The sequence below is a fragment of the Temnothorax nylanderi genome, unplaced genomic scaffold (genome assembly GCF_030848795.1).
Source record: "Temnothorax nylanderi isolate EJ_2023f unplaced genomic scaffold, tnyl_v1.0 TNYL_tig0338_pilon, whole genome shotgun sequence".
In the NCBI taxonomy this organism is placed as follows: domain Eukaryota; kingdom Metazoa; phylum Arthropoda; class Insecta; order Hymenoptera; family Formicidae; genus Temnothorax; species Temnothorax nylanderi.
The window spans coordinates 116,037-134,973 of record NW_027249400.1 but is presented as its reverse complement, the minus strand read 5'-3'; the positions used below and the strand labels follow the sequence as shown (position 1 = coordinate 134,973).

At 34.3% G+C, this 18,937-nt stretch overlaps 2 protein-coding genes across 3 annotated transcripts in view; one reads left to right on the top strand and one right to left on the bottom strand.

Moving 5' to 3' along the window:
- The window catches only part of LOC139781434 (probable cytochrome P450 6a14), a 72,381-nt gene extending 63,294 nt beyond the window's left edge, over positions 1-9,087 (bottom strand). The window contains exons 1-2 of one of the 2 annotated variants that reach the window (XM_071720290.1): positions 8,983-9,087; positions 436-619 (exon numbers count right to left, since the gene is read on the bottom strand). In XM_071720290.1, the coding sequence (XP_071576391.1) occupies positions 436-604 (169 nt within the window). In that variant the 5' untranslated portion in view covers positions 605-619; positions 8,983-9,087. Of the gene's footprint in view, positions 1-435; positions 620-739; positions 919-8,982 lie in introns of those variants that run through there. The other variant, XM_071720289.1, reaches the window with a different exon arrangement.
- A 4,249-nt stretch (positions 9,088-13,336) lies between these two features.
- On the top strand, positions 13,337-15,781 carry LOC139781451 (bifunctional polynucleotide phosphatase/kinase-like). Its single transcript, XM_071720307.1, has 4 exons — positions 13,337-13,609; positions 13,703-13,764; positions 13,855-13,988; positions 14,070-15,781. The coding sequence occupies exons 1-3, from the start codon at positions 13,337-13,339 to the stop codon at positions 13,856-13,858; spliced, it is 339 nt and encodes a 112-aa protein (XP_071576408.1). The 3' UTR covers positions 13,859-13,988; positions 14,070-15,781.
- Positions 15,782-18,937: the final 3,156 nt, after the last annotated feature.

The window sequence follows — 18,937 nt, the reverse complement described above, 5'->3', positions numbered from 1 at the left end:
AATGTTGCAATCTTGCAATAAAGTATTTCTGCAATGTTCTTGCAACTTTTTTGTACTGTATGATTTTATATCATGAAATAAATAAAATAATTGTGAGTATCGAAGAAAATAACTAGATTCTAATCCAACAATTAAATAAGCAAAGCAAATAAATTCCATTTTTATTTAATTACATTTCTGTTTGAAATGTAATTTTGTTTCTAATTCTGATTTTGCAATTATTACTAGGATCTGAGAAAGATCTGAGAGACATCTGAAAGAAATCTGAGCGAGAGAGAGAGAGAGAGAGAGAGAGAGAAGAGAGAGAGAGAGAGAGAGAGAGAGAGAGAGAGAGAGAGAGAGAGAGAGAGAGAGAGAGAGAGAGAGAGAGAGAGAGAAAGTGAGAAAAGTTGTATATATAAGTAAATGCATTTACTATCACATAAAAATACTTGCCTACTGACAATTTTCCAGTCACGAAATCTGTCAAGTTACCAGCTGGCACAACGGGCTCAACATAAAAGATACCCTTCTTGCGCCAAAAATTGAATAGAACATACTTGTAATAAATATATACAACACTCAGAGCAATGGTCAAAACCCCGATTAATTCTATAAACAGCATTGCTGATATTTTTGTCTGAAACATAACAATAATCAATTTTTTCGTAAAATATTACGGCTATATTTACAATAGTATTTAACTACTTTTAATTCTCTACTATTTGTTTTTAATATTTGTACTATTCAAAACGCTCACTTTGCTTGCGCAAGATATACAGGGTGTAACTAAAATAAGGGGACAACTTCGGGGGCGAGCTCCCCACACCAAAACATGAAAAAAAGTTCACATTAACACATATCCGCAAACCCACTGTTACTGAGATACAGCTCAAAATGTTTATAAATGCAATTCACTATTTATAATCAGAGCGATTGCTTATCAGTCCTTGTCTAACTTATCTATTTATTTAATCTGTGACTATTTTCTTGTACAAATGCTATGTAATCTTTTAAAATTTTATTTCGCTCATAAAGCTTCCTCTATGAGAAAGCTAAATTAATAAATATCTACTAATAATTATGCATAAAAAAACAGGCTTCCTCATAAGAGAAAGCTTTATAAGCGAAATAAAATGTTGATTAAGCAATGTGCAAATTTATAATTTGCATACTTAAAAATTGTAAGGAAGTAATGTACAAGTTTCTACTTGCCCATTTAAAAACTAAAACAATGTACAAGTTTTTACTTGCACACTTAAAAACTATGAGGAAGCATTGTGCAAGTTTCTACTTGCACACTTTTTTTTATTGTGATAAGCTTTTTGCGACTAATATCTGTTATACTAATATCTGTTATACTAATATCTGTTATACTAATATCTGTTATACTAATATCTGTTATACTATTACAAAAATCAATTAAATAATTAATGTTTTTACTAAAATGATCCCTATTAATTGCGGATATTTTCTTATTTCCATTTTGTTCAATCGGTTAGTTAATTCTTCCACGGAAGTAATGTGCAACTTTTTAATTTGCACACTTTTAAATTATTTTTTCTAATTTTGTATCGCGTTGTATCTTTCACTCAAGTAAGGTAGTACAATCCTTTTATTTACTCTCATTTTAATAAAAATTTATACATTGTTTTTTATTTTAAGAAAGTTTTAATTTTTCCACAGTATAAATGCCTGTTTGTTTTCTAATTTCCGCAAATTTTGAGATATTGGGCCATTTCTTTTTGTTTTTTGTTAGAGGACTTTTTTTAAATATGTAAATATGTAAATATGTAAATATGTAAATATGTAATATTTAAAAAAAAGAAAAAAAATTGTGCATTTAATATGGTGGTCGAAGTTCTAACTTTCGCAAATTTTAAGGTACTGTTTTTTTTTGTTTTCCGTTGAAGGAGGAAAATGCTTACGCATACCCCAGGGCCGGTCCCTAGGGTTATGCCGGACTTATTCACTGGCTAAAAACCTCCCCCGGCCCCCAACCTCATAATTATCAATCCCATAATATCAAATCCCCAGTAATTTAGTATATATTCACTTAATTTGCACGATTCCTTATATGTGCATATTGTAGGACACACTACTACTTTCCGTTTTGTAAAATAATAAATTTCCGTGTTAACTTTCGATATCTATTTAATTAGCGTATTTTTTATTATGATAAAATTTACTTCGCTAAGCGTATAATGCAGGTTGTTGAACTGAGCATATTTTTTGTTGATTTCTGTTTGTTACTTAAGCTGAGTATAATAGATACATTTTATTATATACTGCGTTTAACGCAGAATGCATTTTCATAATAATTACTACGCTCCGCGCAAAATGCATTTTCATAATAATTACTGCACCTAGCGCAGATTGCATTTTCACAATTTTACTGCGTTCCGCGCAGAATGCATTTTCATTATAATCACTGCCCCTAGCGCAGATTGCATTTTCACAATTTTACTGCGCTCCGCGCAGAATGCATTTTCACAATACTACTGCGCCCTGCGCAGAATGCATTTTTGCAGTAATCACTGTGCCCTGCGCAGAATGCATTTTTACAGTAATCACTGCGCTCTGCGCAGAATGCATTTTAACTTTACTCATTTCTTCGTGCAACAAATTATTTTTTTTGTTTTCTATTCTTTTATTTACCATGATTTCAATGTTATTTCAATGCTTGTTTTTCATTATTTTTATGTAGATCTAGATATTTATTTCTCCGTCTTTTTTTATTATTTTTTGTCTCTTTGCTTTAATTATATATTTGGAATTACGGATTGGCAACTTTTTTTTTGTTTGGGTCTAATTTAATTCCGGTATTATTTAATTTTTATATAATTGCCTGTGTTTTTAGATTTTATTTTCTGTCCTGCAGACATTATTGTGGCTAATTTTTTTCATTGTTAATTTCAATGGTATTTACAGTGTGAATATGCAGTGTGAATATGCAATATAAATATTGTCATTATGTAATTGTCGTTGTTTTTATTCTTCCGGGAAGGGTAATAATATTTTTTCTTCTATGATTCTCAGACAATGTCTATGCATTTTTGGCATATCTATGGAATATTTTTTATTTGACGGATTTTCTCCCAATGCTATTGATACTGCAAATGCTGCTGCAAATATACCACAAGATGCTAGGTCCGGCTATTTTGTTACTCTTTCAAATATTATATTATTCCGTGTTAGTTTAGGGTATCTTTTCTTAATATAATTGCGTTCAAAGATTGTTAAATTGTCATAAGAGTGTGTTTCAAAATACAAACTATCATATATATAAAGTTTTACACTGTCATAATAAATACAGTGCCAATGGTTGCCGGCTTGCCTTCCTCGAACAATTTGAACGTCCTGGGTAAAGATTGGTTCAACCCATTGTAAACTAGTAATAAATAATACATCCACACGATTAAATAGAGTGTTATTTTCTATTATTTTCATAATTTCATTTAAAGGTCTATCATCTAGCCTTTTTCTCCCTCACTTAACGTTTGAAGAGAAAAAGACATAGTTGCTTTTAAGAAAAAGTATGCAGATGCATGTTGCAAATTACATATTTTTTCTTAAAGGAACTATGTCTTTTTTTTATACTAATTGATTTGTCTCATTATTCTGTGCATAAAAGTATTAAAGTAACATTACCGAAAACTTAATGTTTTACAAGATATTTTGTATTTTATGTCAAAATACTAGAACTTTCAAGCCTATAATTCCAAAAGTTCTTAATGAAAAAATACTTTATTATAGTGTTTTGAAAAGCACTCGAGATTAGCTACAAGAATATGCATTGAAAAATAGGGGTTTCCATTTAAGAAATTGAAGGTGACCTTCACGTGATTTTCAAACGCCTATCCGAGGTCAAACTAATAACACCATCTTATGTGCCCCTCGAAACCGTACAACTTTTGTCTGAAACATTTTTGCTGAAAATGCTTTGTTGAAGAATTATCGAAGTATATATATATATACATATATATATATATATATATATACATATATAATTGAGCGAACGTAGATTGGATGAACAATGAAAAAAATTTTCTCTCTCTCTCTCTCTCTCTCTCTCTTTCTCTCTATCTATCTATCTCTCTAGGTTTTTCGCCCGCGCGAAAGATTAATATTTAACCAAAGTTATAAATAACAACCTTTTTTTAATGATACTATATTTTCAAAAATTTAATCCGAGAGAGATGGTGAGAGACGGAAGATTCACCTTTGACTGGTACCATAAGCCTACTTTTTCAGGAAGATACCTGAATTTCCATTCACACCATCCAATATCCCATAAAAAGGGCGTCATTTTCGGGCTAGTGGATAAGATTCTGACGATTTCACATCCACAATTTCACGAGAAAAATTTCAACTTAATCATTCGGTTACTCTTAGATAATGGCTATCCTTTACCGTTTATTTTTTCGTCTATAAAAAGTAGAGTAACACAGTTTATTTTGAAAAAGAGAAGAGTTGATCTATCGTGTGAGTCAAATAATGTCAGATATTTCACCGTCCCCTACGTCAAATCTACGTCTGAAAAATTCAAAAAGGTAGTCAAAAATGTTTAGATTGCCTTTACGGTCGCACATCCCTTAAAAAGATTCATTAAGACGGGTAAGGACAATCTGGACAAGCTTTCTCACAGTAATGTCGTTTATAAAATATCATGCAAAGATTGTGAAGTATCTTATGTGGGGCAGACCAAAAGGCAGTTAAAAACCAGAGTTAAGGAACATAAAATGGATATTAACAGAAACTCTTGTTCCCCTTCAGTCATTTCGGCTCACCGGCTGCAGACTGACCACGAGTTTGACTGGGAGAGGGTTGAAATTTTGGACATTGAGCCGTCACTCAGGAAGAGACTCACGTCAGAAATGATACATATAAAACGACAGTCATCTCCGTTAAATAAACAAAATGACACAGAGTCTCTTCCTGAGGGATATCTCTCGGTTCTGAACCTGTTCCCTCCTTAGGTTTTGGCTCCCACTACCATCTTCCCTTTCCCCTTCCATCCCCTGCCACTGCTATATATACGGTTTCGTTCGTGAGCCACCGAGTTGTTTGTCATTTTTGCACAAAAGATACACACCATCCAAGCTATCGACGATGCCGACCCCACAAGGTTTCTCACCACAGAACATTAAATTGTACGTATTACATTATAACCATTGTTTACAACACGCCGTAACGAATTTTTAATTTAATTACAGCCATGCGTACTACAATCCTACGAAAGTCGTCTTCTGCGGTTTATTATTTGTTTAAATTTAATATATGCGAGCGCTAATTTTTATTATGTAACTAATTGCGTTAATTAGACACTGAGGATGGTTCGATGTGAACCGAAACGTCTGTAATTGCAACTTTATTCAATATATTAACACTTACACCTTGTTACGGCTCGATGCTCCTTATTTGAATTGAATTTTAATCCGATATTTCCAAATTTGTATAATGGTAAGATAAAAATGCACCCATGTGTATATATGAGTACCAATTCACTTCATTTGCACGATTTCTTACATGTGCACAGTGTACAATGTGACAAGGACACTTTATCAATTTTTTTCTAATTTGGATGGAAAAGTACATACAGCGAGCAATTCAAAAGTTAGAGCAACCACGAACATTTATCAAAAAATTCAAAATTTTATAAAGAACACGGAGAAAAAGTTACGGTTGCTACAACAGAATAATAATGTTAATTTTCGCCCATCCATACAAAAGGGTTATGGAAACCATAGTACTCTGGAAGTGACCTATATGGTTGCCCTAACCTTAGTGAGGGTAGCTACTATATGGATGTTGCAACCATAATATATGGATGTTACAACCATAATGAACAAATATTCACCCGACAAAAAAAATTATTTATTTCGAAATTTTATTACTATTTTTTAACTAAATTTGTTTCTTAAGATGCAGTCTATGATTATAAATATTTTCTCGTATTTGAAAAAAACACTTACCTTGGTGGAATTCGAACTCGGGACCTCTGGATCGTGAGCCAACTGCCTTACGTGGTAGACTACTTCTTAATTTAATGTGAGTGTTATATATAGTCTACATATGTCATAACCAGCGCAAATATATAATTTTTCAAAAATCATCTTAAGAAACAAATTCAGTTTAAAAAGAGTAATAAAATTTTGAATTGGATATATGATGTAATATTTCTTAATGTCGGGTGAATGTCAGAAACCAGTGTCGGCTCATTACGAAATGTGTTCGTAAATATATTTATGAAAAAAGTATATTTATAAAGTTAAAACATCCTTATCAAATCCACTTTATTCTATGCAGAAATTCTTTTGCGCGCGCAATGGAACTAAACTCTCAATCATGCAGTGATTCAGTGCTGTACCGTGCAGCTATATCTTATGGATCTCTCAACCATAATATTTGTGCTGCAGACCACATAAGAGAGATAGCAATAATTCTTTGGTTGAGGCAACCATATACGAGGGTATTGTAACCGAATGTCACGTATCGTAAGAACTACGGTTATTAAAACTGTATAAATGAGCATATCTTAACAGCTACATTCAATGTAATATCAATTTAACTTGAATTCACATACATTTCTTTTTCAATTATAGAGAATGTTGTTGTAACAACCGTAGCAATTTTCTCCGTGAAAGAACACTTTTACCGATTATCGCCAAATTCAATACCAACCTTCTTCTAATGATACTCTATATAAAATTGCATGTATAACCTTCATGTAACTTTTTAAGCAAAAATCGGTAACTTCTTCACCGATCCTCGCAAAATTTAAAACAACCTTATTTTAATGATACTCTATAAAATTACATGTACATCTTATACACTTTTTAAGCAGAAATCGATAATCCCTTCACCGATCCTCGCCAAATTCAATAACAATCTTCCTTTAATAATATTCTATCCATCAAATAACTTAAGGTAGACCGAGGCGAATCGGAACAATATAAGTTTTAAGACAGTTTCGTTAGTGTTTTGTTTCAAACGAGCTGTTTTATCGTGCTAATTAGTAATCCGATTCGCCTCGGTCTACCCTATACATTTTTTAGACAAAAATCGGTAACCCTTTCACCAAATTCAAAACAACCTTCCTTTAATGATACTTTATATATAAGATTGCATGTATAACTTGATACTTTATATATAAGATTGCATGTATAACTTGTACACTTTTTATGCAAAAATCGGTAACCCCTTCACCGATTATTGCCAAATTTAACACCAACCTACCTTTAATGATGATATGATCTATCCATAAAAAAAAATTAAGCTCGATATCTCAAAATTTGCGGAAATTAGAGTAATCATGTAGATTTTTTTAGATAGAAATCGGTAACCCCTTTATTATTAGCAATTTTTATTAATTCTATTATATTCTTCAGTATTTTCTAGCCCTATTTCATATATAATTCTTTAAGATTTGGTTAATCAGTTCTTGAGTTATAGAAATTTTGGTAAATTTGGCACACACACATGCATACATACATACACACATACGGACACTTTTTAAAATTACGATTTTCCGACGTTTTAGAACATTCTGAACACATTGGCAGCAAGAACTAAAAAAACAATTTTTTCTTTGGTCTTTTCTACCCCTATTTCATATATAATTCTTTAAAATTTGGTTGATTAGACCTAGCTTTATATACGATTAAGGGGTTAGGCCACCTCTGGATTTTTAAAAAATCGAAAAATTTTTTTTCGCTTAAATGATTCCCTATTGTCTCAGAATTATGGAAAGTACAAAATTATGATGAAGTTCAAACGGGAAAGCACTTTTTAAGCCGTTTTTAGCAACCGCTGCAATGCATGTCCGAGCGGCCGAAGTCAATTCCGTTGGGCCGTGATTGGTCCCGTGCAGCTGTACTCTTTTGTGCCCAAGAGAACTTCGAAGGTCGACTTTATGGTCCCGGCATCGCAGATTAATGGTATGAATCGAAAATTTTATTTTAAACATGGAAAAATGCGTTCAAAAACTTTAAACGCGTTTTTCTCGGAACAGCTTTTTTTAAAACGGTATGCAAGTTATCTTCTCCAATTCACAACCGATTTCAATGCTATTTATACTGAAATGTTTGTCAATTGATCCTTTTCCGGCCTACGTAGGCGTTTTGCGAAATAATAATAATCAGTTTAAATATAACAATAAAAGTAACTGAAAACATAAGTAAAAAAATGACTTTTTTTTTTTTGCCATTTATTAACAAATCAAAATTTTAGCAAATCCCTACGTAGACCGGAAACTATTAAGTTGTTATTAATAAAAAAATTTTGTTTGCTGCAGGGGGGCGAAAATTATAGCCGCTGTCCCTACTACCGTTTGTACCCAACCCGCGAGAGAGGCTGCGCAAACAGGACAAGATTGCTTACACTTTTTATTAAAATTGATTGTTTATAATTTTTTTACTCTGCAATCAATGCATTTTTTCTCTCCGTTGTTTTGTTTTTCTAAAAAATAAACATTAAGTAGGGCATGATTTTTTGGTCTCAGGGGTGGCCTAACCCCTTAAAGGTCCATATACGAAGTTTATGAAAACAAAGTTTCCTCTATGAGGAAGCAAAATTGAAAATAAATAATATTAAATAATAATAAATATTACTTTTTCATTTTCCATTAATAAACATTTGTTTGAGCTGTAGTCCAGTAACAGTAGGTTTGCGGATATATGTTAATATAAACTTTTTTTACATGTTTTGGTTTGAAGAGCTCGCCCCCAAAGTTTGTTTCCTTATTTTAATTACACTCTCTATATACCTAACGTTAAATCTAAAAAAAACCTTACGATTAATATCTTTTCAATATCGTTTCAATAAAACTCGTAAAAAAACTGTAAAAGTTTAACTGCTTTATTGAAATAATATGCACAAGCACATAGTCTGAGATTTTAGATGATAATGTTTTCTAGCTGTAATAATATAATATACGTTAAACAATTTAATAATTTAATAAGAAATATAAATGCTGTAAATTTAATCTATAATTGATATTACCTTTATTATTATTAAACAAAGCGTACGTCTATTGAAAATAATCTTTGTTCACTATATGTATCACAATCGTAACTATATCACTGTAAAGTACACGAAGGATTCGTCAATGTTCTGTGGAAGATATTATGATTGCGAATATGCTTATATACGAAAAAACCGTCTGTAATAGCTAGTTCTAATGCAAAATAGTAAAGTTATGTTTATGTTGTTGCATGTGACAGAATTAATAAGAGATAAGTACACAGATTTTTCTATTTTATTATGTAAGTTAATAAAGGATTTGACGATGACTTGCCACTTGTATATACTGTTTTTACTTGTTATTACTAGTTTTGATTGAACATGGTATAAGTAGAGGAAAGTTAGATATAGCGTGTAAATACAAAATGTAATTATGTTCTTACACGATATTCTTCGGTCAATGTATGCACGTCAGTTATCAAGAGACACGGTAATGTCTTGCGACAAGTACACGCGAGAACGCCTTGTGTATATATCTATATAAAATAGTTGTGTATTGCGCAACATAAATAGTGTTGATTTCCATAAGAAGTTAAGAACATTTCATAATTTAAAAATGTTAAAAATATATTTCAAAAAAATGTTAAGATCAGAAAATTGCATCAAATAAAAAGAGGAATTGAAAAAAGGATATGATAATAAACGTTTTAAAAAATTATACATTTTTAAACCCACCAAAATAATAGAAGATATTTAAATATATAATATATAATATTTAATTAAAATAAAAAAATATTTAATGCAAAAAACTTGGCTAAATCTCAGAATATAATAAGATAATAAAAACATATAATTGTGTCCAAATGTCTGTTTAAACACAATTAGTGTGTACAAATATGATCGATGATCATCTCGGATCTTTTATATGATCATCAAATATGATCGAAATTTTCTTTTTAGACGAAACCGTCGTGTTTGTATGACACTAGTAAATTAGTGTTGCATCATTCTTTTGTATTATCATTATTCAATTTTGACGTTAGCCATATCGAATCCTGTGAAGGATCGGGTGCCACTTAATTTAGAGGCCGAAGAAGAAGGGACCGTCGTGTATACATATATTTACGTTTAATTGTTTTAACGTAAATAATGAATGTCACGGAAAAACAGAAGAAAATTAAGAGTTATGTACAATTGTCCAGATTTAGGACGAGGGCGTTTATAGTAAAAAAAGTAAAAAAAGGCGCCAAGTACACGCGCAATGTTGTAAATCCAAAAATCCAACCTAAGTGGTAGTAGCTTTATTTCTCCTTAACAAAATTAATATATCACAAAATTGCGTTACCTGACTCAACCCTAGTGATACGTATTTCAAAAAAATATGTGAAATCTTTAAATTGCGTTAATTGCAAAGAGAATATATATATTGCTTTAAAAAATAATTGTTGTGCAACTACTTTTAAAAAATAAAATCCAAGTGGTACATATTTTTGTGTTCCCATTTAAGGGTCTTCTTATTCCAACCCAAGCGGTAGTAGCTTCTTAATTCTCCTTAACAAAATTATAATATTACAAAAAATCATTTTAATCACAAAGAATTAAAGAGGTAACAGCCCGAGAAAAAATGATTAGATATAATCACATATGATTATATAAAATCGACATTAGATATAATTAGATATAAAAAATGGCCCGATATAATCTATATATATATAAATGAATGTATGTATGTATGTATGTATGTATGTATGTATGTATGTCCTTTATACACTCTTGAACTATTCGACCGAATTTTTACCAAAAGTATATGAAATAGGGGTAGAATTTCCCGGGGAGTGTTATAGAGTGTATAGTTTTTCGTTACCGATTTCCTGGAAACCGGTTTTTTTAATTTTTCTAATTTTTTGAGAAATAATTGACCGAATCTCAAAGAATTATAGATCAAATTTCTACCAAAAGTATATGAAATAGGGGTAGAATTTTCCGGGGAGTGTTATAGAGTGTATAGTTTTTCGTTACCGATTTCCTGGAAACCGGTTTTTTTAATTTTTCTAATTTTTTGAGAAATAATTGACCGAATCTCAAAGAATTATAGATCAAATTTCTACCAAAAGTATATGAAATAGGGGTAGAATTTTCCGGGGAGTGCCACTATGTGTATAGTTTTTTGTTACCGATTTTCTGGAAACCGGTTTTTCCAATTCTTCTAATTTTTCGGGAAATAATTGACCGAATCTCAAAGAATTATAGATTAAACAGGGGTAGAATTTTCCGGGGAGTGCTATAAAGTGTATAATTTTTCGTTACCGATCTTTTTGGAAGCCGGTACCAAAATTTTTTCAATTTTTCGGGAATTAATTGACCGAATCTTAAAGAATTGTATATGAAGTAGGGGTAGAATTTCCCGGGAAGTGCTATAAAGTGTACTATTTTTGTTATTGATCTTTTTGGAAACCGGTTTTTATAATTTTTCCAATTTTTTGGGAAATAATTGATTGAATTTCAAAGAATTATACATGAAGTAGGGGTAGAGGGAGAGAGAGAGGGAGAGAGAGAGAGGGAGAGAGAGAGAGGGAGAGAGAGAGAGGGAGAGAGAGAGGGAGAGAGAGAGAGGGAGAGAGAGAGAGAGGGAGAGAGAGAGAGGGAGAGAGAGAGAGGGAGAGAGAGAGGAAGAGAGAGAGGGAGAGAGAGAGAGGGAGAGGGAGAGGGAGAGGGAGAGAGGGAGAGAGAGAGGGAGAGAGAGGGAGAGAGAGGGAGAGAGAGAGGGAGAGAGAGAGAGAGGGATAGGGAGGGAGAGAGAGAGAGAGATTGATTGATTGATTGAGCTTTATTAGCCTTCTCGGCTATTTTTTACATAAAATATCCTTAAATTAATTCCTCTACATGAGGTACAATATATTCTCTTAACCTACGTTTGAATGGTTCAATTCTTTCGCATTGTTTAATTTCTATCGGTAGGGCGTTATACATATTCAAACCTTCATAAAATAGACTTTTCTGTGCGCTTCTCGTCCTGCGATATTGAATTCTAATATTCTCAGCCTGCCTCGTTTGCCGTCCACTCACATCTCCTACTATTTCTATTCTATTACTTAAATGTTTTGGCATTATGCTTCTTACTATCTTAAAAATAAAAAATACATACATTGTACATTAGCCTCTGTCTTACATTCATAAACTTAGAGTTTGCAGCATCAATTCTACCTTTGTATATCGCGAGCATTGCAGTATGACTCTCATGGCACGGTTTTGAGAGAGAGAGAGAGGAGAAGAGAGAGAGAGAGAGAGAGGATAGGGAGAGAGAGAGAGAGAGAGAGAGAGAGAGAGGGAGAGAGGGAGAGAGAGGGAGAGAGAGAGGGAAGAGGGAGAGGGAGAGGGAGAGAGAGAGGGAGAGAGAGGGAGAGAGAGAGGGAAAGAGAGAGGGAGAGAGAGGAGAGAGAGAGAGAGAGAGGAGAGAGAGAGAGAGAGAGAGAGAGAGAGAGAGAGAGAGAGAGAGAGAGAGGAGGAGGAGAGAGAGAGAGGAGAGGGGGGGAGGGAGGGAGGGAGGGAGGGAGGGAGGGAGGGAGAGAGAGAGAGAGAGAGAGAGAGAGAGAGAGAGAGAGAGAGAGAGAGAGAGAGAGAGAGAGAGAGAGAGAGAGAGAGAGAGAGAGAGAGAGAGAGAGAGAGAGAGAGAGAGAGAGAGAGAGACTATTTGTGTGTTTTATTACATATGTTCTCCGGGGCGAAGCCCGGGTAATCAGCTAGTTGTATATAATTGTATATAATTATATATAACCACATATAATTATATAACCATATATGGTTATATATAATTGTATGTGGTTATATGTAATTATATACAATTATATCGGGCCATTTTTTATATCTAATTATATCTAATGTCGATTTTATATAATCATATGTGATTATATCTAATCATTTTTTCTCGGGATATTACAATCTGTTGTATAATGAATCAATTGTACGATGAAACAAAGTTATTTATCTGGTTATAATATTTACAATCCTTTGAATCTGAATCCTTTAAACGAATTTGGACAATTCGTTGAATCTAAGTTTATCAGATTTTATCTTTCTTCCTATTTTTATCCGACACTGTATACTTGTCGTAACTTTTCGTTGGATCAAAAGGTTCCCATCTACTCGCTGGAAAAATGTGCTCGTTCCTCTTGTACCATGATCTAATGAGAAAAAATAAAAAAATAACATAAAAGAGAATTATACAAAGTATTCTTTTAATGATAAATACCTAAGTAAAACTTTTCCGGCATGTGATTCCTCGATTTTGACAGAAGCATCGTGCATAACACGAATATCATCGTGAACGTCAAATGTGAACAGAGGCCCGCTCTTTCCTCGTGCTTATAGATATCCATTAACAGGTGGTACACTTATGGTCGGCAGTCCAGACTCCGGAAAATCGCATTTTGCAAAGAATTATCTGAAGGAATACGGATACGTCAACAGAGACACTTTAGGCAGCTGGCAGAAGTGCATTGCCGCAGTCCAACAATACTTGAATCAAAGAAAAAGTATAGGTATAGACAATACCAATCCCGATCCAGCTTCGAGAAAGAGATACATTGAGGTAGCCAAGAAGCGCAATGTCTCGGTCAGATGTTTCGTCATGACGACAAGTATAGAACACGCGAAACATAATAATAAGGTAATCGGAAATTAACATTAACCGTCATCGTGTGAAAGAATCGTATGAAGTGATGTATCCGAAAATTCTAATCGATTTATTATTATATTACAGTTTCGCGAGTTGACTGATCCAAGCCACATTCCAATCAACGAGATTATTATCAACTCCTACGTGTAAGTAGATTTTAGATATATACATCTCTACTCAAAATTATTTGTCTTTGGATATGTATGTAATTATACTTTGATGTTACTCCTTTGCAGGTAAATGGTCGACAGAAGCTTACAATGTGGTACAAAATTGTTCCTCAAAGGGAGTTGCTGCCCAAACTCAGATTGAAGGTCGCATTTAAACTAATATTTATGCAAATATTTATTTTATGATACAAAATTATGAGGTAAGTAGTTATTATTATTTAATCTTCGAGAATCTCTTTGCAGATGCGCAAATTAATTGAAATTAATTGATTTTTTTAAAGCTAATTTCCCTTACTGAAGAACTGGTAATGAACGGACATGCTGAACAAGTAGCATGGGACCAGATGGATGAAGCCAGAAACACTTGAATCCATCTGTACATAAGAGTTGTCAAGAAACTCTACAATTTTCACGCATAATCCGCGATTCTTAGTCAGTATGGACTAGAGTTTAATACAATCGCCATTGATGATCCCCTTTAATCGCGTCAAAATTGATTATTTCGCTTTTTGACTTCGTTCTTTACTCATGTTGTAAAATAGTTTTCTGATTGTGTAGAACATTTTTATTTAGAAAGAAAGAAATTTATAAAGATTGCTATATTGATCGTAGAGTAGAGAAAACAATAAAACTTAACATTTTACAAAGTAGTGTCACATTTAAACTAGAACATTGTATCGAATAACTCAGACGAATTAGGAAATTCGTTTCTACATGACTTATATCTATTTCTGATTGGGGGCGATTCGAGAACTCATTGAAATAATTTAATTTCTTTTCACGTTTAAATTTAGGTCACCGTAGATTAAACTTGTTACCTTAGAAGTTATTGTCAAATGGCGCATTTTATTTAATATTCCGCACTTCACTGTTGTGGCATAAAATTATTTTATGTTTCAAAAGATGGAGACTAAGCTTTCGGATTAATCCAGATGTACGCATATATAGGGGAGACCGGGGCTAAGCCGACAACGGGGCAAACTTGACACTAGGCTTTTTGCCAATTTAAATCTATCGTAGAAACTTGCCTTTCCTACTGTAAATGCGTCTTTATGTGCCAGTATTATCAACGGAATTTGGTAACATTCTGAGTTATAGTGTAATTTTTAACGCGACATAAGCGTTTTTGATAGTGAAAAGTAATTTTTCTGATCTCTCGAAAATGGTCTACTCTTTCATCGAGCTTTCGGGCAAAACTAAGCGACGTACAGCAAAATTTCCTTAAGCAATTTTGTACCTGAAGAAACGCTCTTTAAATGTGTACCATTAAATTTGCTTGAAAATTTTAATTAATTGTTGAAAATTGCCTTTGAAAAAATTGTGCCGAGTTAGCCCCGGTCTTCCCTACTGTATATATTTAATTAATTGTTTACTTAGATATCGATGATTCTTGCGCGATATGCTAATACATTTTTTTCTATGCAAGATTTCAATGCAGCAGAAACTAGTTAACTGACAAAAAGAGTCTATAATAGTCTATACTATAAATGATTCGTAACTCGTGCAATTGCACTCAACTGGAAACGTTTGGCAGTTATGAAATGTTAATATTTAATATTGTTGTTAAACATAATATAGAAATATTTTTCTCGGAAATGTATACAAGTAAGGTTACAATCATTAAATCGCTCACAGTGCTCACGTACATAACTTTGTCGCGCGCTGCGATTAACTCAATTTATTATAATTTATTATAATTTTTTAACAAAGCGAAAATATAGCGATAATATGGCGCAATGAACATCGTTACGTAATAATCATTCGTAATTCATTTTCGTGTATATAATATGTAGCTGACCGCAATCTTTGACTCTATTCAAATTTTGTACAACACTTCATTTACTTTGAGTACATTTAGTAGGTTTTGTATATTCGTCAGTTTAATCCTTGAAGTTATTAAGACTTGCATCAATTTTTACCGCAAGTCCTCTTACATCTTTTATACGCCTTCTGTAAAATATATAAAAATATATCATAACTGAATTAACTCGCATATCTTGGTCTGTCTTTTTTTTCTCCATTGTTTAACTTCTATTCGCCTCCCGACTTGACGTACGTATACGCTACTATACTCGTCCAAGACGTTATTCGCGACATTTACAAGCTCTCTGTCTTTCTCTTCAATCGCTCTAAAAAAAAATGTGTCGTCTTGAAGTGATTGATCCCCCTAAAGGATTTAAAAGTTACGCTTTGCGAAGACATAAGATATACGTTAGCTGGAAAATCGATTCACAGCGGGATTAGAAAAAGACGGAATGTTATGCGGTCGGTTCTTCAACAGTATAACGGGTGAACGTTTCGCGACTAGGTTAATCCACTTGCATATCGGTCATTGCGATCTCGCTCTTGTACTTGACTCATCGTCATGAGACTAGCTCCATTGTTCGCGAAGATACTTTTCTCTTGTTCTCTTTTCGGCTACCCTAAGGCGCATGTGGAACCAGAAATCCATACGGGGCATAAAGAAAGAAAGAAGAAAAAAGGCGCATGCGTGTGTGTGTGTGTGTGTGTGTGTGTGTGTGTGTGTGTGTGTGTGTGTGTGTGTGTGTGTGTGTGTGTGTGTGTGTGTGTGTGTGTGTGTGTGTCAAACGTTTTACCTATTATTAACAACTTCAGACACATTACATTTTTATTTTTAATATACTAGACACTACAGACGCGCGCTTCGCGCGCGCTATTTAGCTTTAGCATTATGCTATTACTATATTACACTATTAATTCCTTGATACACACAACTGTCAAAATATACAATGACAGCTGTAAATGAAGTAAGCGCAGCAAGAGAACCAATCGGCATCGCGGAAAAGCGACAACAATAAACTTCACATCTCCTTTTTAGAAGAGGACATATGTATAGCATTAACATTAATCATGCTATATTGCGATTATGTTTTATGTTGAAATTGAAAAATATATACAAGGTGTAGGGGAGACCGGGGCCTAACCGTCGCCGGGGTTGAACCGTCAAATCAAATATCTCGTAACCTGTATATTGTGCGAACTCGCTATTAACATTGTAAACGCTGCTTATGGTACCCATGTGACCAACGGAGTTTTGGCAGGTTATCTGCCGTGTTATGATTTTTACGAGGGCAAACGTGTTTTCGGAAGGTGAAAGTAAAATTTTCTGCGCGTGGAAATTTTGTAATATCTGCAATAATATTTGCTCTCCAAATCTCAAAGTACGTGATTATAAAGAGTAATGCATGCTGAACACGAATCCAGTGTAGTTTTTTCATTATCGTTGATGTCTAATATTTCGTGGGCGATCAAACCTGAAACTTGTGCTTGGGGCTTATCCGTCAGTAAGTACCCGGGGTTTATCCGTCAGTCTCGTCACTGTGGCGCGCCGGGCGCACGACTTCGGCTCACGGCGATTTCAGGTTAGGTTTCCCTCGAGCGTGATTCTGTCTTCCCTTGCACGTGCGTCAGTTTGTATAGGAGGGAAATGGTACGCACGTATCGTCGCAAAACGGGTGTTTTGGCCGACCGAAAAGATGGCGGACCGTTGTTTTCGAGATCGCTCGCGCTCACGGCACGTCGGCGAGGTACGGCGAGGCACAGCACGGCTCTGAGATCCCGTGATTTCCGCGCGAGAGTTGACATGCCGCGCGCGTGGTAGATCGTCCCGACTCCCGGCCGCGGTAAATCGTCGTTGTTGGTCGTTGTGTCAGTGACAGTCGCGCGTGCGACCGCATCGTCCAGCGTTCGCCGCATCGTCTCGGCGTCATTGTCGCCGCCGTTGTAGTGGGGGTGGTGTCGGTGGTGGTCATCGTCGTCGTCGTGGTGGTGGTGGTCGTGGCCGTCGTCGTCGTCGTCGTTGCTCCGTACAAAGCGACGTAAATCACAGAATCCCTGGGTTCTGACGGAGCGATTCCGACGACGTGTCGTCGTCGGCGCGTCGAGGAATCGGCGCGAGGACGCCGTCGATTCCCGTCGACAAGGAGCAACTCAAGAAGGCAGTTCTTGCGGTGAGAAAATATAAAATAAAAAAAATGCCACACAAACAGAACCGCAGCCTTCGACGAGCAGTGGGCGTAAATCGAAATCAAGGAAGCAGCAGCGATCGGATTCTGACGAAGACTTGGATAATACGTGCTGCGTGTGCTCAAAGAAGTTGACAATAAACAGAGCATATGGGAAACAGTGCATTGCGTGCGAGCGTAGGGCACACAACACATGCGTGCGCTTGTCAGGATCTGTATTCACGTGCCTAAAATGTTTTATGGAATAGGTAAAACAATTATTTTTTAATAAATTTTTATATTTTTCTCTTAAAAAACAATTATTAAAATGTATCCTATCATTTTTTAGGATTAGATGTATGTATATGTATTGAAAATGCAGTGTGACGGATAAACCCCGGGGGGGTGACGGTTAAACCCCGGCATTTTTGAGATTTCAATTTTTCCACCGTTGTCGTTTTTGCTCTATACCGGTTAAACAAAGCGACGTAGATAAAAATTTCCTATATAAATTTTGTAGCTAAAGGTTCACTCTTTACAGTGGTATACCACTTTTAACTAAAATTATTTATTTTCTTGTTAAAAATCGGCACCGAAAAAAAACTGACGGTTAGGCCCCGGTCTCCCCTACAACTAAAAGGGTTACAGATTATTATTTTTAAAAAACTAAGCAAAATATTAAATTGTTGTTTTCTTTAGAAATAATAGTCCGTAACACCTTTAGCTTGTACATACTGTTTATAAGATTAAGATGCGTAACACTACAAAAAGGCGTGATATCCGTACAAAATTACCTATTTTAAAAAAAGGTAAAAAAAGGCACCAAGTACACGCATAGTAGTGTATATGTATTATGTTGTTACCTCGAAAAAAACAAAGTGGTAGTATTATTCCTCCAAATAGCTTTACCCTGTACATACTGTTTATAAAATGCGTAATACTACAAAAAGGCGTGATATCCGTACAAAACTACCTTTCTTTAAAAAAAGGTAAAGAAAGGCGCCAAGTACACGTATAATAGTGTATATGTTGTTACCTCGAAAAAAAAGAAAGTGGTAGTATTATACTTCAAAAAAACCTAAGTAACAAGTGGTAGACGTACTCTATGTATCTCGAAAAATCTCGAAAAAATCTAAGCAGTAGTATCTTTATTTCCAAAAAATTATAACCCAAGTGATACACAT